Genomic DNA, 18,809 nt, shown 5'->3' with positions numbered 1-18,809 from the left:
ACCGTATACAGGTGAATCTGATTCTAATACTGTATACTGATCTGATATAATACTGTATACTGATCTGATATAATACTGTATACTGATCTGATATAATACTGTATACTGACCTGATATAATACCGTATACAGGTGAATCTGATTCTAATACTGTATACTGATCTGATATAATACTGTATACTGATCTGATATAATACTGTATACTGATCTGATATAATACCGTATACAGGTGAATCTGATTCTAATACTGTATACTGATCTGATATAATACTGTATACTGATCTGATATAATACTGTATACTGATCTGATATAATACCGTATACAGGTGAATCTGATTCTAATACTGTATACTGATCTGATATAATACCGTATACAAGTGGATCTGATTTAATACTGTATACTGACCTAATCTTTCATGAAATACTAAGGTGCATCGTCTGGCTGCCTGCACTGTGAACTCGAAGAAGCGATTGTTTTGCAGTAGCCTAAAGGGATACTTTATTTCTACAAGCTGATAGAAAAAACATCTGGTTACGTATACCATGTGTTTTCTACAGGACCTGGGGGCCCCACGGCCCTTGTAAATAAGTAATGATCAACAGATTGGCTGTGGGTTTTTTGAAAGTCATGCCTTTGTCAGTTTGTATGATGGGGGGGGTTCAAAGCCATTGCCTGATTCCATTGCCTGCTGGAGCAGAGCGTGGGGCGGGGGGGGGGGGGGTGAATGCTCATTCACAGCTAGGAGCTACAGTGCTCTTACTAAAGGGAATGCTGGAAGAGCCCATTTAAAATGCCCAGCTTCTAGCGGAGTTTCCACTCAGTTGAGTTGTCAACTCCTATGTTCTAAAATGCATGGATTTTATGCGCTACTGATGTTTTATCTTTCATGTTGAAAGTGAATCTAAAATCCATCCATCACAGTGATAAATCTACAATGTACAGTAGCTAGTCAGGAAAAAATATTTACTAATTCGAATTTTAAAAATAAAATAAAACCTTTCTTTTTATTTGCATCTGAGACCCAGGTCATTCAGAACAATTTCAACAATTTCAACATTTTCAACTCAATCTACGTAGTGAAAATAATAAAACACATTGATGAAAGCAATATAAAAAATAAAAAAAATAAAAAGCTGTATTGTCACATCCAGCAGATAGGTGCAGTGAAATATGTTGTTTTACAGGGTCAGCCATCGTCGTACGATGCCCCTGGAGCAAATTAGGGTTAAGTGCCTTGCTCAAGGACACATCAACATTTTTTTTCACCTTGTCGGCTGGGGTATTGAAATCAGCGACCTTTCAGTTACTGGCCTAATGCTCTAACCGCTAGGCTACCTCCTCTAACCGCTAGGCAACCTGCTCTAACCGCTAGGCAACCTGCTCTAACCGCTAGGCAACCTGCTCTAACCGCTAGGCAACCTGCTCTAACCGCCAGGCTACCTGCTCTAACCGCTAGGCTACCTGCCTCTAACCGCTAGGCTACCTGCTCTAACCACTAGGCTACCTGCCTCTAACCGCTAGGCTACCTGCTCTAACCGCTAGGCTACCTGCCTCTAACCGCTAGGCTACCTGCCTCTAACCGCTAGGCTACCTGCCTCCTGGTTAAAAAAAGGAAGTTAAAACACACTTTAGAAACACCTTTCTGAAGACAAAACTATAGAAATTATCCCTGGAAGTAGAGTCAGTAGAATCAGCTGTAGAGATATTATATATAGGGTCTGTGTCCCAAACAGAACCCTCTTTCCTACATAGTGCACTTGGTTTTGATCAAAAGTAAGGAATAGGGTGCTATTTGAGAAAAGGACACGGCGATATAGCCTGATGACGGCAGAGAGAGAATGTGACGTGTCACAGAAGTGTAACAAGTCACATCTACCCCCTCCTGGGTGATTTCCTCCTGGCTGAGACGAACTCTATTTCCACAGAGTCCCTTATGGGTCACGAAACAAAGTCACACAGCGTTAGCTCGCACTCGTCCGCACCGTGACACACGTCATGTCGGGAACAGTGCAGCGGTGTAGGTTTGGACAGTGGCTAAGTCCCAAATGGCACCATATTCCCGACCGTAGTGAATTACTAATAACCAGATGGACCCTTGGTCAAAAGGTAATGCACTACATAACGAATAGAGTTCCATTTGGGACTCACGGCGTCTGAGACTGTGAGAGATAGCTATCTTGGCAGACATAGTCTGTGCCTCGCTCACCAGTAATGGCAGGGAGCGCAGATTGAAGTGACAAGCCTCCACTGAGTGAGTGGTGAAACATGCTTGGTAATGAAATATGGGGGGGGGGGGTGTAAAAACCACTAAATGTTTTCACTCTTATATTTAACACCTGTTCTGCTCTTCCTCTCACCTTCCTACAGAGCATTAAAATATAATAAAAACACTACGTCAGGCCGGCGTTGTAAATAACTACTTGCTCTTGATTGGTCAAATAAAGGTGCTCTAGCTGATGATTTTTGAGGCCTCTTGAAGTGTAAGAGATATTAAAGCCAAACGTTAATATATATTTGATATGCTGTAATATGTAAACACATTACCCTAGAAGTCAACCTGCTTGCACCAATCCCTTGCAATTACAGTAACGTACAAACCCTGCCTCCCCCTCAATGATTTGAATTAATGAATTGCAATCACAGAAAATAGATTACAGTAAGTGTAGTGGTATATTAAAACTGATCACGGTAACATACTGTAGTGTAAATTTACAGGATCATACTGGCAGCAGATTTACCAGTATATTAATGTTATTGTAATAATACAGAACTGTTTTTCTTAGTATAAAACATTATACAGCATCCCTGCTGTAAAGCAAAACTACAGTATTTATGTGGCAACTTTGCTGTGAATTTACAAGGGAAGGTTTTACAGTGAAGGCAACTACTGGACCAATTGCTAAAATATATGTTGATAAGCCAACGAAAGTGGTTCTTTGTGATGATCAACCATTGTGAGTGCAAGGCCAATTTCGTAAAACGTATTATCCTAAAATGTTATTTTTTCATTTATTTAACCTTTATTTGACCAGGAAAAGCCCAATGACACCCAGAGTCTCTTTTTCAAGGGAGACCTGACCAAAAAGGCAACAACAATCAATACATTACAGAATGAAAACACACAACAACATGGTCCATCCTAAAGAAAAGTATTTACACTCCTCTGGAACAGAGTCTCCCGTCAATATTTAAAATGTATTTAGTGACACTAACATATCTAGATGAAGCAGGGATTGTAGACTATTCCACGCGTCCTGTACACAGGCCGAATACTGTAAATGTCCTGGGGACTTTAAATAGCAACCACCTAGCAGACTGGGTATGGTAACTGCTGGTGGTGAAGGAGACCATACTACAGAGGGGCTTTGTAGATGAACACATACATATCTTTCTGCACATATAAAGTGAGGTCCAACCTACCACTTGGTACAATGTGCAATGCGCGGGTGAGAGACTTGGCAATTGTAATGAAGCACATGGATGCATGATAAACAGAGTCCAGTCTCTGTAAGACGGAGGAGGCTGCATGATAAACAGAGTCCAGTCTCTGTAAGACAGAGGAGGCTGCATGATTAACAGAGTCCAGTCTCTGTAAGACAGAGGAGGCTGCATGATTAACAGAGTCCAGTCTCTGTAAGACAGAGGAGGCTGCATGATTAACAGAGTCCAGTCTCTGTAAGACAGAGGAGGCTGCATGATTAACAGAGTCCAGTCTCTGTAAGACAGAGGAGGCTGCATGATTAACAGAGTCCAGTCTCTGTAAGACAGAGGAGGCTGCATGATTAACAGAGTCCAGTCTCTGTAAGACAGAGGAGGCTGCATGATTAACAGAGTCCAGTCTCTGTAAGACAGAAGAGGTTGCATGCATATAAAACAAGTCACCATAATCAATAACAGAGAGAAAAGTGGCCTGAAAAAGCTTATTTCTAGCCATAAGAGGGAATCAAGCCTCATTACAAAAATAAATGTTTAACATACACTATATATACAAGCGTATGTGGACACCCCTTCAAATGAGAGGATTTGGCTATTTCAGCCACAACAGGCGTATACAATTGAGCACACAGCCATGCATTCTGCATAGACAAAAAATTGGCAGTAGAATGGCCTTTCTGAAGAGCTCAGTGACATTCAACGTGGCATCGTCATAGGCTGCCATCTTTCCAACAAGTCAGTTCGTCAAATTTCTGCCATGCCCCGGTCAAATGCAGTTATTGTGAAGTGGAAACGTCTAACGGCTGTCCTCACTACCAAGTTCCAAACTGCCTCTGGAAGTGACGTTGACAATGCCAAGCGTCGTCTGGTTTAGAGTAGTGGAAACACATTCTCTGGGGGCGATGAATCACGCCTCACTATCTGGCAGTCCCACGGACAAATCTGGGTTCGGCGGATGCCAGGAGAACGCTCCCTGCCCGAATGCATAGTGCCAACTATAAAGTTTGGTGGAGGGAGGAATAATGGTCTGGGGCTGTTTTTCAAGGTTTGGGTTAGGCCCCTTAGTTCCAGTGAAGGGAAATCTTAATGCTACAGCATAACAATGACATTCTAGACAATTCTGTGCTCCAACTTTGTGGCAACAGTTTGGCCCTTTCCCGTTTCAGCATGACAATGCCCCCATACAGAAATGGTTTGTTGAGATTGGTGTGAAATAACTTGCGCATAGTCAGGGCTCTAAACAGAGCTCAACCCCATCGAACACCTTTGGGATGAATTGGAACGCCGACTGAGAGCCAGGCCTAATCGCCCAACATTAGTGCCTGACCCCACTAATGCTCTTGTGGCTGAATGGAAGCAAGTCCCTGCAGGAATGTTCCATTATCTAGTGGAAAGCCTTTCAAGAAGAGTGGAGGCTGTCATAGCAGCAAAGGGGGACCAACACCATATTAATGCCCATTATTTTGGAATGAGATGTTTGACGAGCATGAAGTGTCTCTTTTCAAGTAATGCACGATGTATGATTACAACCAAAACTTTACCCTTTACCTCAGCTAGCCCCATTTAAACACAACATTTACCTCAGCTAGCCCCATTTAAACACAACATTTACCTCAGCTAGCCCCATTTAAACACAACATTTACCTCAGCTAGCCCCATTTAAACACAACAATTACCTCAGTTAGCCCCATTTAAACACAACATTTACCTCAGCTAGCCCCATTTAAACACAACATTTACCTCAGCTAGCCCCATTTAAACACAACATTTACCTCAGCTAGCCCCATTTAAACACAACATTTACCTCAGCTAGCCCCATTTAAACACAACAATTACCTCAGCTAGCCCCATTTAAACACAACATTTACCTCAGCGAGCCCCATTTTCACACAACCTTTCTGTGTCTCTCACATATGCAGGTCATTTTGAATGTGAAATTGAGTTCTGCTGACAGATTGGAGGTTGGGAAGTAGAAAGCATTTTAAAGAAGACGTTTGCCTGCGTTATCCAACTACCTTCCTGAGAGGGAGGACATTATGGCTATAGCCTTGGGGTAAATCCCCACAGACAGACATTTTAGCTCTCCTGTCTCATGGAGCCTGAGGGATTGCAGTGTCAGCTGACACCGTAATACTTAAAACCTTACTTAGGGTGGCATTCTTCTAATGTCCATACAGAGCAAAGGTACAGTGCACTTAACTAATAAAATATATGAAGTATTTTAAGGTCTAGGGATGAAGGCAGATGTTTCCTGTCTATATTTCAGAGTTTAATCTTCACTAATTTGACAAATACATGTTGTAACAAGAGCTAGTGACGATGTATGGAACTAAAACTAGATTATTCCAATATTTATTTTCCAAGTTATATATATATGGTAAAATGCATGTTTTTTTTTCTAGGCCTGTAAGCACTTGGTGATTGGGCATTATATCCTAATTATTAATCCCCATATACAATGAGCTTTAAGATTGGCCCCATGTGAAATGAGATGCCTTTCCTCTACCCTGTCTGCCTCCACAACATTAATATTACAACTGTTTTCAAAATTTCATCTCCTTTTTTATAGCGTCAGCACACACTACAACCACAGATAGGTACCCTTGTTCGGAGACCACTGCAGTGGTCAGTGTACGATAGCATCAAGCTCAGATGCTCAAAACCTCTCTCAGTAATTAGTAATTAATTGTTTATTTGTTCCTGACACACACACACACACACCGCTTGGATGCTTAAACATTAATAGCCTTCAGTTTAGAAAGAAAATATAAAATATGATTGGGGCAAATCGATGAAATATTAAGTGAGGTCTGTTAAGTCTTTACTGTCAGGAGCTGTAAGGAGGCTGTAATTCTCCATGCTCATGCCAGTCAGAGGGGTTTGTCCCAAATGGCACTCTATTCCCTATATAAGTGCACGACTTTGGACCAAAGCCCCATGGGCCTTAGTGTAAAAGTAGTGCACTATATATAGGGAATTAGGGTGCCATTTCGGAGGCATCAAGTGGCAGTGTACTGATGCATTCTCCTTCCTTCCTCCGCCACACCGCTGTCCTAGACGTCACTCACTCGGATGATTCTGCAGTTTGTTGGCGTCTCCACTGATCGCTTCTGACAGGAATAAGCAGGGAAAAAAATGTACATGACAAAGCTTCGATTTTGAGTAAATGTGATTTGTTTGCAGATCCCCTTTTAAAATGTTTCTAATGTTATATTGATGAGTCTGTTTGGAGGATAGAAACGGAAGTTTGATGGGAAGTCATGCTGATATGTGAAAAACCCAAAGGAAGTAAAGTGCTATGTTGAGTGCAGGGACACTTAACACCCGTGAAATAGGGCGCGAACACAATTTGTGTCCCAAAGGGACCCTCTGTCATGCAGGTGAAAGAGGACCCAAAAGCGACTTGGCGAAAACAGAGTCTTTAATCCAGTAAAGTAAATACAAACAAAAAACACAACTTTCACTCGAAATGACGAGGACAAACTGGAGACTCGATCTTGAACAGCAGGTGAACAGCAGGTTGCCTCGGGAAGGCACTAGAACCAGACAGACTCAGACACCTGCTCACCACGCAGCATCTGAGGAAAACACGACACGACAGGGCGATACACAAACACAGCACGGTGAATTCTAGACAAGGAACCGACAGGACAGGAACGGAACACAAAGGAAGAAATAGGGACTCTAATCAGGGGAAAGGATCGGGAACAGGTGTGGGAAGACTAAATGATTGATTAGGGGAATAGGAACAGCTGGGAGCAGGAACGGAACGATAGAGAGAAGAGAGAGCGAGAGAGTGAGAGAGGGAGGGGGAGAGAGAGGGATAGAAAGAGGGAAAGAACCTAATAAGACCAGCAGAGGGAAACGAATAGAATGGGAAGCACAGGGACAAGACAAGATAATAAATGATAAAACATGACAGTACCCCCACTCACCGAGCGCCTCCTGGCGCACTCGAGGAGGAATCCTGGCGGCAACGGAGGAAATCATCAATGAGTGAACGGTCCAGCACGTCCCGAGACGGAACCCAACTCCTCTCCTCAGGACCGTAACCCTCCCAATCCACTAAGTATTGGTGACCCCGTCCCCGAGAACGCATGTCCATGATCTTATGTACCTTGTAAATAGGTGCGCTCTCGACAAGGACGGGAGGGGGAGGGAAGACGAACGGGGGTGCGAAGAAAGGGCTTAACACAGGAGACATGGAAGACAGGATGGACGCGACGAAGATGTCGCGGAAGAAGCAGTCGCACAGCGACAGGATTGACGACCTGGGAGACACGGAACGGACCAATGAACCGCGGAGTCAACTTACGAGAAGCTGTCGTAAGAGGAAGGTTGCGAGTGGAAAGCCACACTCTCTGGCCGCAACAATACCTTGGACTCTTAATCCTGCGTTTATTGGCGGCTCTCACAGTCTGTGCCCTGTAACGGCAAAGTGCAGACCTCACCCTCCTCCAGGTGCGCTCACAACGTTGGACAAACGCTTGAGCGGAGGGAACGCTGGACTCGGCAAGCTGGGATGAGAACAGAGGAGGCTGGTAACCCAGACTACTCTGAAACGGAGATAACCCGGTAGCAGACGAAGGAAGCGAATTGTGAGCGTATTCTGCCCAGGGGAGCTGTTCTGCCCAAGACGCAGGGTTTCTGAAAGAAAGGCTGCGTAGTATGCGACCAATCGTCTGATTGGCCCTCTCTGCTTGACCGTTAGACTGGGGATGAAACCCGGAAGAGAGACTGACGGACGCACCAATCAAACGACAGAACTCCCTCCAAAACTGTGACGTGAATTGCGGGCCTCTGTCTGAAACGGCGTCTAACGGGAGGCCATGAATTCTGAATACATTCTCGATAATGATTTGTGCCGTCTCCTTAGCGGAAGGAAGTTTAGCGAGGGGAATGAAATGTGCCGCCTTAGAGAACCTATCGACAACCGTAAGAATCACAGTCTTCCCCGCAGACAAAGGCAGACCGGTAATGAAGTCTAGGGCGATGTGAGACCATGGTCGAGAAGGAATGGGGAGCGGTCTGAGACGACCGGCAGGAGGAGAGTTACCCGACTTAGTCTGCGCGCAGTCCGAACAAGCAGCCACGAAACGGCGCGTGTCACGCTCCTGAGTCGGCCACCAAAAGCGCTGGCGAATAGACGCAAGAGTGCCTCGAACACCGGGATGACCAGCTAACTTGGCAGAGTGAGCCCACTGAAGAACAGCCAGACGAGTGGAAACAGGAACGAAAAGGAGGTTACTAGGACAAGCGCGCGGCGACGCAGTGTGCGTGAGTGCTTGCTTAACCTGTCTTTCAATTCCCCAGACTGTTAACCCGACAACACGCCCATAAGGAAGAATCCCCTCGGGATCAGTAGAAGCCACAGAAGAACTAAACAGACGGGATAAGGCATCAGGCTTGGTGTTCTTGCTACCCGGACGGTAAGAAATCACAAACTCGAAACGAGCGAAAAACAACGCCCAACGAGCTTGACGGGCATTAAGTCGTTTGGCAGAACGGATGTACTCAAGGTTCTTATGGTCTGTCCAAACGACAAAAGGAACGGTCGCCCCCTCCAACCACTGTCGCCATTCGCCTAGGGCTAAGCGGATGGCGAGCAGTTCACGGTTACCCACATCATAGTTGCGCTCAGATGGCGACAGGCGATGAGAAAATAAGCGCAAGGATGAACCTTATCGTCAGACTGGAAGCGCTGGGATAGAATGGCTCCCACGCCTACCTCTGAAGCGTCAACCTCGACAATGAATTGTCTAGTGACGTCAGGAGTAACGAGGATAGGAGCGGACGTAAAACGTTCTTTTAGAAGATCAAAAGCTCCCTGGGCGGAACCGGACCACTTAAAACACGTCTTGACAGAAGTAAGAGCTGTGAGAGGGGCAGCAACTTGACCGAAATTACGAATGAAACGCCGATAGAAATTAGCGAAACCTAAAAAGCGCTGCAACTCGACACGTGACCTTGGAACGGGCCAATCACTGACAGCTTGGACCTTAGCGGAATCCATCTGAATGCCTTCAGCGGAAATAACGGAACCGAGAAAAGTAACGGAGGAGACATGAAAAGAGCACTTCTCAGACTTTACGTAGAGACAATTCTCTAAAAGGCGCTGTAGAACACGTCGAACGTGCTGAACATGAATCTCGAGTGACGGAGAAAAAATCAGGATATCGTCAAGATAGACAAAAACAAAGATGTTCAGCATGTCTCTCAGAACATCATTAACTAATGCCTGAAAAACAGCTGGCGCATTGGCGAGACCAAACGGCAGAACCCGGTACTCAAAATGCCCTAACGGAGTGTTAAACGCCGTTTTCCACTCGTCCCCCCTCTCTGATGCGCACGAGATGGTAAGCGTTACGAAGGTCCAACTTAGTAAAGCACCTGGCTCCCTGCAGAATCTCGAAGGCTGATGACATAAGGGGAAGCGGATAACGATTCTTAACCGTTATGTCATTCAGCCCTCGATAATCCACGCAGGGGCGCAGAGTACCGTCCTTCTTCTTAACAAAAAAGAACCCCGCCCCGGCCGGAGAGGAAGAAGGCACTATGGTACCGGCGTCAAGAGACACAGACAAATAATCCTCGAGAGCCTTACGTTCGGGAGCCGACAGAGAGTATAGTCTACCCCGAGGAGGAGTGGTCCCCGGAAGGAGATCAATACTACAATCATACGACCGGTGAGGAGGAAGGGAGTTGGCTCGGGACCGACTGAAGACCGTGCGCAGATCATGATATTCCTCCGGCACTCCTGTCAAATCGCCAGGTTCCTCCTGAGAAGTAGGGACAGAAGAAACGGGAGGGATGGCAGACATTAAACACTTCACATGACAAGAAACGTTCCAGGATAGGATAGAATTACTAGACCAATTAATAGAAGGATTATGACATACTAGCCAGGGATGACCCAAAACAACAGGTGTAAACGGTGAACGAAAAATCAAAAAAGAAATAGTCTCACTGTGGTTACCAGATACTGTGAGGGTTAAAGGTAGTGTCTCAAATCTGATACTGGGAAGATGACTACCATCTAAGGCGAACATGGGCGTAGGCTTCTCTAACTCTCTGAAAGGAATGTCATGTTTCCGAACCCATGCTTCGTCCATGAAACAACCCTCAGCCCCAGAGTCTATCAAGGCACTACATGTAGCACCCGAACCGGTCCAGCGTAGATGGACCGACAAAGTAGTACAGGATCTTGATGGAGAGACTTGAGTAGTTGCGCTCACCTGTAGCCCTCCGCTTACAGATGAGCTCTGGCTTTTACTGGACATGAATTAACAAAATGTCCAGCAACTCCGCAATAGAGGCACAGGCGGTTGGTGATCCTCCGTTCCCTCTCCTTAGTCGAGATGCGAATCCCTCCCAGCTGCATGGGCTCAGACTCTGAGCCAGAGGAGGGAGATGGTTGCGATGCGGAGCAGGGAAACACCGTTGATGCGAGCTCTCTTCCACGAGCCCGGTGACGAAGATCTACCCGTCGTTCTATGCGGATGGCGAGAGCAATCAAAGAGTCCACATCTGAAGGAACCTCCCGGGAGAGAATCTCATCCTTAACCACTGCGTGGAGTCCCTCCAGAAAACGAGCGAGCAGCGCCGGCTCGTTCCACTCACTAGAGGCAGCAAGAGTGCGAAACTCAATAGAATAATCCGTTATGGACCGTTCACCTTGGCATAAGGAAGCCAGGGCCCTAGAAGCCTCCCTACCAAAAACTGAACGGTCAAAAACCCGAATCATCTCCTCTTTAAAGTTCTGGAACTTGTTAGAGCAATCAGCCCTTGCCTCCCAGATAGCTGTGCCCCATTCTCGAGCCCGGCCAGTAAGGAGTGAAATGACGTAAGCAACCCGAGCTCTCTCTCTAGAGTATGTGTTGGGTTGGAGAGAGAACACAATCTCACACTGCGTGAGAAAGGAGCGGCACTCAGTGGGCTGCCCGGAGTAGCAAGGTGGGTTATTAACCCTAGGTTCTGGAGGCTCGGCAGGCCAGGAAGTAACAGGTGGCACGAGACGTAGACTCTGGAACTGTCCAGAGAGGTCGGAAACCTGAGCGGCCAGGTTCTCCACGGCATGGCGAGCAGCAGACAATTCCTGCTCGTGTCTGCCGAGCATGGCTCCTTGGATCTCGACGGCAGTGTAACGAGCGTCTGAAGTCGCTGGGTCCATTCCTTGGTCGGTTCCTTCTGTCATGCAGGTGAAAGAGGACCCAAAAGCGACTTGGCGAAAACAGAGTCTTTAATCCAGTAAAGTAAATACAAACAAAAAACACAACTTTCACTCGAAATGACGAGGACAAACTGGAGACTCGATCTTGAACAGCAGGTGAACAGCAGGTTGCCTCGGGAAGGCACTAGAACCAGACAGACTCAGACACCTGCTCACCACGCAGCATCTGAGGAAAACACGACACGACAGGGCGATACACAAACACAGCACGGTGAATTCTAGACAAGGAACCGACAGGACAGGAACGGAACACAAAGGAAGAAATAGGGACTCTAATCAGGGGAAAGGATCGGGAACAGGTGTGGGAAGACTAAATGATTGATTAGGGGAATAGGAACAGCTGGGAGCAGGAACGGAACGATAGAGAGAAGAGAGAGCGAGAGAGTGAGAGAGGGAGGGGGAGAGAGAGGGATAGAAAGAGGGAAAGAACCTAATAAGACCAGCAGAGGGAAACGAATAGAATGGGAAGCACAGGGACAAGACAAGATAATAAATGATAAAACATGACACCCTCTCCAATAGGGCTCTGGTCAAAAGTAGTGCACTATATAGGGAATAGGGTGCCATAGGGCTCTGGTCAAAAGTAGTGCACTATATAGGGAATAGGGTGCCATTTGGACAAATCCATACTGTAAGCAACAGTCAGGTTCCCTTACCTGAAGGTTCTTCTGAGATGTAGACTAAACATCCTTTAGTATCCTGACGTCCTTAATCTCTTGCTTTTATGCACGATATTCAGTACATGCATCTATATCTGCTCAGATGAAATATAAACCAGATGAATATGTATCACCAACCAACGATCCACTTTTCAGCTATACAACCGTGTATAAATAATGCTTCTCAATTTATTGCCTAATAATCCCTTCACCTTGATGTTCAGATATTGACCGGCGGTCGCCGACAACGCGCCAGTTCAATACGTTTTTAAAATGACACAACGACGACAAGCCTCCAATCCTCCCGCAAGGTCTATCTCATCCCTCCATTTCTCTCTCTCTCTCTCTCTCTCTCTCTCTCTCTCTCTCTCTCTCTCTCTCTCTCTCTCTCTCTCTCTCTCTCTCTCTCTTCCTCTCTCTTCCTCTCTCTTCCTCTCTCTTCTCTCTCTCTTCTCTCTCTCTCTCTCCCCCTCTCTCTCTCTCTCTCTCTCTCTCTCTCTCTCTCTCTCTCTCTCTCTCTCTCTCTCTTTCTCTCCCCCTCTCTCTCTCTCTCTGTCTCTCTCTCTCTCTCTCTCTCTCTCTCTCTCTCTCTCTCTCTCTCTCTCTCTCTCTCTCTCTCTCTCTCTTCCTCTCTCTTCTCTCTCTTCTCTCTCTCTTCTCTCTCTCTCTCTCCCCCTCTCTCTCTCTCTCTCTCTCTCTCTCTCTCTCTCTCTCTCTCTCTCTCTCTCTCTCTCTCTCTCTCTCTTCTCTCTCTCTCCTCCCTCTCTCTCTCGTTTGATTAGGCATGACCCTCTCCTCATGCCGGGGAACGAACAGATTGAGAACATGGATGTGAACGTGAAGAGGTACGACTCCACAGGGATGTTCCACTGGTGCCAGTCCAAAGACATCGAGAAGGTCATCTTGGTGGGTACCTCACTCCCTCACGCTGAGGTGGTCATTCATCACGGGTCGTGTCCCAAATGGCACCTTATTCCCTATATAGTGCACTACTTTGGGATTTTCCGTGTGGGCCCTGGTCAACAGTAGTGCACTGTAAAGGTTATAGTGTGACATTTGGGACACGGTTCTGTCCCCGTGACAGATTTGTCGTGTCACGAAGTTCCACCAGACATGGACAGGGCAGTTAAACACGTTGTAATGAGGTGGTTGACATGCCATTTGCTCCACTGAGGGGTTCCTGTGTATAGGACATTTCTTATATCAATATGTTATATTGCAATTTGTTAATTACAATGACAGTCTATAAATATTACAGTAGGCTAATTATCATTTTAATGGACAATTTCTTCTCTAAAATATTCAGATGAACTGAATGAAAATAAATCATTTGAACACATTGCTAAATGGTAATAGACACATTTTACAATTTAAATTAGACGCAGTTGTATTGTTGTAATTTTACATACCCGTTTGGTTCTGTCTGACCATTGCAGACCCGGAGCGAAGCTGCCATGACTGTTCTAAGCGGCCACGTGGTCGTCTGTATATTTGGAGACGCAAAGTCTGCTTTGGTGGGTCTTAGGAACCTTGTGATGCCTCTGAGAGCTAGCAACTTCCACTACCACGAGCTGAAACCCATCGTGTTTGTGGGTTCTCTGGAGTACCTGAAGAGGGAATGGGAGACCCTTCACAACTTCCCCAAAGTCTCCATCTTACCTGTGAGTAGAGTTAAATCACAAAATTGATATCCTCAATGTGTTTTCCTGCAGATGAAAGACACAAAATAAATAAATTGATAAAAATGTATTTGTCACATGCTCCGAATACAACTTGTGCAGACTTTACCGTGAAATGCTTGCTTTACGAGCCCTTCCGAAAAGTCTTTGGCAATTTTTCGGGCTGTCCTCCGACACCACCTGGTATAGAGGTCCTGGATGGCAGGGAGCTCAGCCCCGGTGATGTACTGGGCTGTCCGCACCACCCTCTGTAGCGCTTTGTGGTCGAGGGCGGTGCATTTGCCATACCAAGCTGTGATGCAGCCAGTCAATTTTCTCTCGATGGTGTAGAAATTTCGAAGGATCTGCGTGCCCATGCCAAATCGACTTTGTATTTTTTACGTACAGTGTTGTACGAGTCATTATAACATAGCATTATGTTTGTTTCACCTCCTGTCACAGGGCACACCATTGAGCCGGGCCGATCTGAGGGCCGTCAATATCAACCTCTGTGACATGTGTGTCATCCTGTCGGCCAATCAGAGCAATATCGACGACGCTTCGCTGCAGGACAAGGAATGTATCCTGGCGTCACTCAACATCAAGTCTATGCAGTTTGACGACAGCATCGGGGTGTTGCAGGCTACCTCCCAAGGTAAGGAAGGGTTTAGGGTTAGGATCTAGGGTTAGGTTTAGGGTTAGGGTTAGGTTTAGGGTTAAGGTTAGGTTTAGGGGTAAGGTTAGGTTTAGGGTTAAGGTTATGTTTAGGATCTAGGGTTAGGTTTAGGGTTAGGGTTAAGGTTATGTTTAGGATCTAGGGTTAGGGTTAGGGTTAGGTTTAGGGTTAAGGTTAGGTTTAGGGGTAAGGTTAGGTTTAGGGTTAAGGTTATGTTTAGGATCTAGGGTTAGGTTTAGGGTTAGGGTTAAGGTTATGTTTAGGATCTAGGGTTAGGTTTAGGGTTAGGGTTAGGTTTAGGGTTAAGGTTATGTTTAGGATCTAGGGTTAGGTTTAGGGTTAGGGTTAAGGTTATGTTTAGGATCTAGGGTTAGGTTTAGGGTTAGGGTTAGGTTTAGGGTTAAGGTTAGGTTTAGGGGTAAGGTTAGGTTTAGGGTTAAGGTTATGTTTAGGATCTAGGGTTAGGGTTAGGGTTAAGGTTATGTTTAGGATCTAGGGTTAGGTTTAGGGTTAGGGTTAAGGTTATGTTTAGGATCTAGGGTTAGGTTTAGGGTTAGGGTTAAGGTTATGTTTAGGATCTAGGGTTAGGGTTAGGGTTAAGGTTATGTTTAGGATCTAGGGTTAGGTTTAAGGTTATGTTTAGGGTTAAGGTTATGTTTAGGGTTAAGGTTAGGTTTAGGGTTAAGGTTATGTTTAGGGTTAAGGTTATGTTTAGGGTTAAGGTTATGTTTAGGGTTAAGGTTATGTTTAGGGTTAAGGTTATGTTTAGGGTTAAGGTTATGTTTAGGGTTAAGGTTAGGTTTAGGGTTAAGGTTAGGTTTAGGGTTAGGGTTAAGGTTAGGTTTGGGGTTAGGTTCAAGGTTAGGTTTAGGGTTAAGGTTAGGTTTTCAGGATAAGGTTAGGGTAAGGGTATGGGTTAGGGATTAGTGTGTGTGTGTATGTGGACGTGTTTAACTATTCTTGTGGGGACCAGTAAATCCCCACAAGAAAATTTGACCAACTGGGGACATTTTGTTAGTTCCCGCAAGGTCAAATGTTATTTCTAGGGGGTTTAAGGTTAAGGTTAACATTAGAGTTAGGGTTAGTAGTTAGGGTTAGCGTTAAGGTTAGGTTTTTGGGTTAAGGTTAGGGTTAAGGTTAACGTTAGGGTGAAAGGGAAAATAGGATTTTGAATGGGACTGAATTGTGTGTCCCCACAAGGTTAGCTGTACAACACTGTGTGTGTGCGCGTACGTGTGTGTGTGCGCGTGACCACGTGCGTGCGTGTGTTTGACCTGATGTCACTGTGTTTGACAGGAATCTCTGGTGATGATTGTTCCTCAGGTTACAATGACTATGGCTACTTGTTGGTAATTGGCATTATCCGGGCATTATCCTGACATTATCAGGGCATTATCCTGACATAATCCAAACATTATCCTGACATTATCCAAACATTATCTGGGCATTATACTGACATTACCCCGACATTATCCAAACATTATCCGGGCATTATCCGTGCATTATCCTGACATTACCCAAACATTATCTGGGCATTATCCTGACATTATCCTCACATTATACTGCCATTATCGTATGCGTTGTCCGGACATTATCCCAACATTATCTTATGCGTTATCCTGGCATTATCCTGACATTATCCTGGCATTAAACAAATTCAATTATAGATTATCTTACACATTTGATTCTTATTACTAATTTGTAATCAATTTTACACACAAAAAAAATGATACAGTAAGTCATTTATGAATATTATATCAAAACATTTCCTGACATCGCGTGAGACGTAGAAGTGAGACGAAACGGGCTTCAATAACGGACTGGCATTCCCGTCCTGCCATTGACTGTTCTACTTTAAGGGACCTCTTGACCTGGTTGTTCCTCTATAATACTTGTATGACCTAGTGGCCGGGCTTTAGTCAGCAGCAAGTGACAGATGTCAAACCACAGGCCGTGTATTATTCATACAGCGGCACCGAATTCATGTTTTTACTTGTCAGGGAGAGAGAAAAAAAAGGGGGGGTGTCAAGTCCATTTAGATTCACTCTCACGTCACTTGTTTCTGTTATTTCGTGTTATGCGTGTATGACACTTTTTCAGCATTAGAAGATGTTTTTTTTTTTGAGACTCCACTCAGACGGCGACACTTTGACGGGAAACAAAATGAGCAACATGTAAAGGTTTATATTGTGATATTTACGGATGGAGGCACCTCTCATGAATACAGCTGAATTGACTCGACATTGCGTAATATGGGCTTACTCCAAATGACTTGAATGTGACCAAGAATGGCTAAAATATGTTATACAGTATTGATAAATAATCATATCAATTCCATTTTCCTTGTAGTTCTATTTTTTAATTTTTATTTATTTTTTTATTTCACCTTTATTTAACCAGGTAGGCTAGTTGAGAACAAGTTCTCATTTACAACTGCGACCTGGCCAAGATAAAGCATAGCAGTGTGAACAGACAACACAGAATTACACATAAACACGTAAACAATTAACAAGTCAATAACACAGTAGAGAAAAAAAGGGGAGTCTATATACAATGTGTGCAAAAGGCATGAGGAGGTAGGCGAATAATTACAATATTGCAGATTAACACTGGAGTGATAAATGATCAGATGGTCATGTATAGGTAGAGATATTGGTGTGCAAAAGAGCAGAAAAATAAATAAAAACAGTATAAAAACAGTATGGGAATGAGGTAGGTGAAAATGGGTGAGCTATTTACCAATAGACTATGTAGACTATACTTTCTTTGGAGAATAGATAGAAGTGCCTCATGACAGGAATATGCTTTGTGTTAACATGTTACTGTAGGCCTCGAATGTATGCATTCATAAGGCCTTTATAACAGCTACATACGGCATTATATCATCTGTTGTAGGCAGTCATCAGCGTCTATGTATGTTTCCATGTAGGTTTCACCTTGCCAGGCATGGACAGGTCCTCTCCTGAAAACAGTCCAGTTCACGGGGGGTTGGTCCGACAGGCTTCCATCACAACAGGAGCGAATGTACCCATCATCACTGAACTAGGTATGTCAGCAGGTATGAATGAAATGTCACTCTGGCATTGTCCTTAAAGAGTGTGAAATGGGTGAAAAGGAAGGTTTCATGGAATTATATACACATATTTTTTGTATAGTTTTAGAGTGATGAAAAAACACCGAAATGAATTGCCTGATTGAGAATATATATATTTGTAAAAATCTGATCCAGTGTGGTAATAGTACGGATGTTTCAGCTTTTTAATAAACTAAACAGACCAGAATTCCTCAGTCAATCTATGCTTTCTAACACATTCTGAAGGTGATTTTCATGTTTTCAACCATTCCATGACTAATACATTTATCTAATCTTTAACCTCGTGACTATTTCTCCCTAACACTTGTCTGTAGCACCGTTAGTAAAAGCAGCAGGCAAAGTCCTACCTGTGATTTCATTCAGTCAGGATACAAGCAGTGGGATCAACATACACATAATAACAGAACTGGGTAAGAAGCCGCTGCCTCGGTGTTGCACTTACCGCCGCCGAGCCGCCTTGTCCTCCTCCAGCTTCCTTTTGATTTTTCTGTCTGCCTGGTCCACGAGGCCTAGGTTACACCCCAAATGGAACCGTATTTCTTATGTAGTGCATTATGTAGGGAATAGGGTGTGATTTGGGATGTAACCCTAGTCTGGTTCATTCCCAGGGTATCACTTTGAGCAGATTGTACTCTGTTACTCTGGGTTCTCTTGTTGGAATTGACTGTCTTGTTTTGGGCTATTTCTCTTTTCTGAGAATCACAAGGCTCTTTGATCCCCAATACAAGTCCTCGTGGCTGTTTCCTTAGTAGCACCTTACTTCTGTTTCCATAGTAGCATCTCAGTTCTGTTTCCATAGTACCATCGCAGTTCTGTTTCCATAGTAGTATCGCAGTTCTGTTTCCATAGTAGCATCTCAGTTCTGTTTCCATTGTAGCATCTCAGTTCTGTTTCCATGGTAGCGTCTTAGTTCTGTTTCCATAGTAGTATCGCAGTTCTGTTTCCATTGTAGCATCTCACTTCTGTTTCCATGGTAGCGTCTTAGTTCTGTTTCCATTGTAGCATCTCAGTTCTGTTTCCATGGTAGAATCTTAGTTCTGTTTCCATACACTTAGAA

The 18,809-nt window shown here is 44.6% G+C and overlaps 1 protein-coding gene across 17 annotated transcripts in view; it reads left to right on the top strand.

Moving 5' to 3' along the window:
* LOC124040425 (calcium-activated potassium channel subunit alpha-1-like) overlaps positions 1-18,809 on the top strand; it is a 251,371-nt gene that overhangs the window by 209,311 nt on the left and 23,251 nt on the right. For 11 of the 17 annotated variants that reach the window (XR_006839718.1, XM_046357601.1, XM_046357604.1 and 8 more), the window contains 5 exons: positions 13,107-13,230; positions 13,761-13,985; positions 14,445-14,637; positions 17,588-17,704; positions 18,067-18,162. Coding sequence is in view for 16 of the 17 variants with exons in the window: in XM_046357601.1 (XP_046213557.1) it covers positions 13,107-13,230; positions 13,761-13,985; positions 14,445-14,637; positions 17,588-17,704; positions 18,067-18,162 (755 nt within the window). In the remaining variant the exon portion in view is untranslated. The remainder of the gene's footprint in view (positions 1-13,106; positions 13,231-13,760; positions 13,986-14,444; positions 14,638-17,587; positions 17,705-18,066; positions 18,163-18,809) is intronic. The other 6 variants (XM_046357608.1, XM_046357607.1, XM_046357606.1 and 3 more) reach the window with 1 other exon arrangement.

The sequence above is a fragment of the Oncorhynchus gorbuscha genome, linkage group LG07 (assembly GCF_021184085.1).
Source record: "Oncorhynchus gorbuscha isolate QuinsamMale2020 ecotype Even-year linkage group LG07, OgorEven_v1.0, whole genome shotgun sequence".
Taxonomy (NCBI): Eukaryota; Metazoa; Chordata; class Actinopteri; order Salmoniformes; family Salmonidae; genus Oncorhynchus; species Oncorhynchus gorbuscha.
This window is presented reverse-complemented; position numbering and strand designations above follow the sequence as displayed.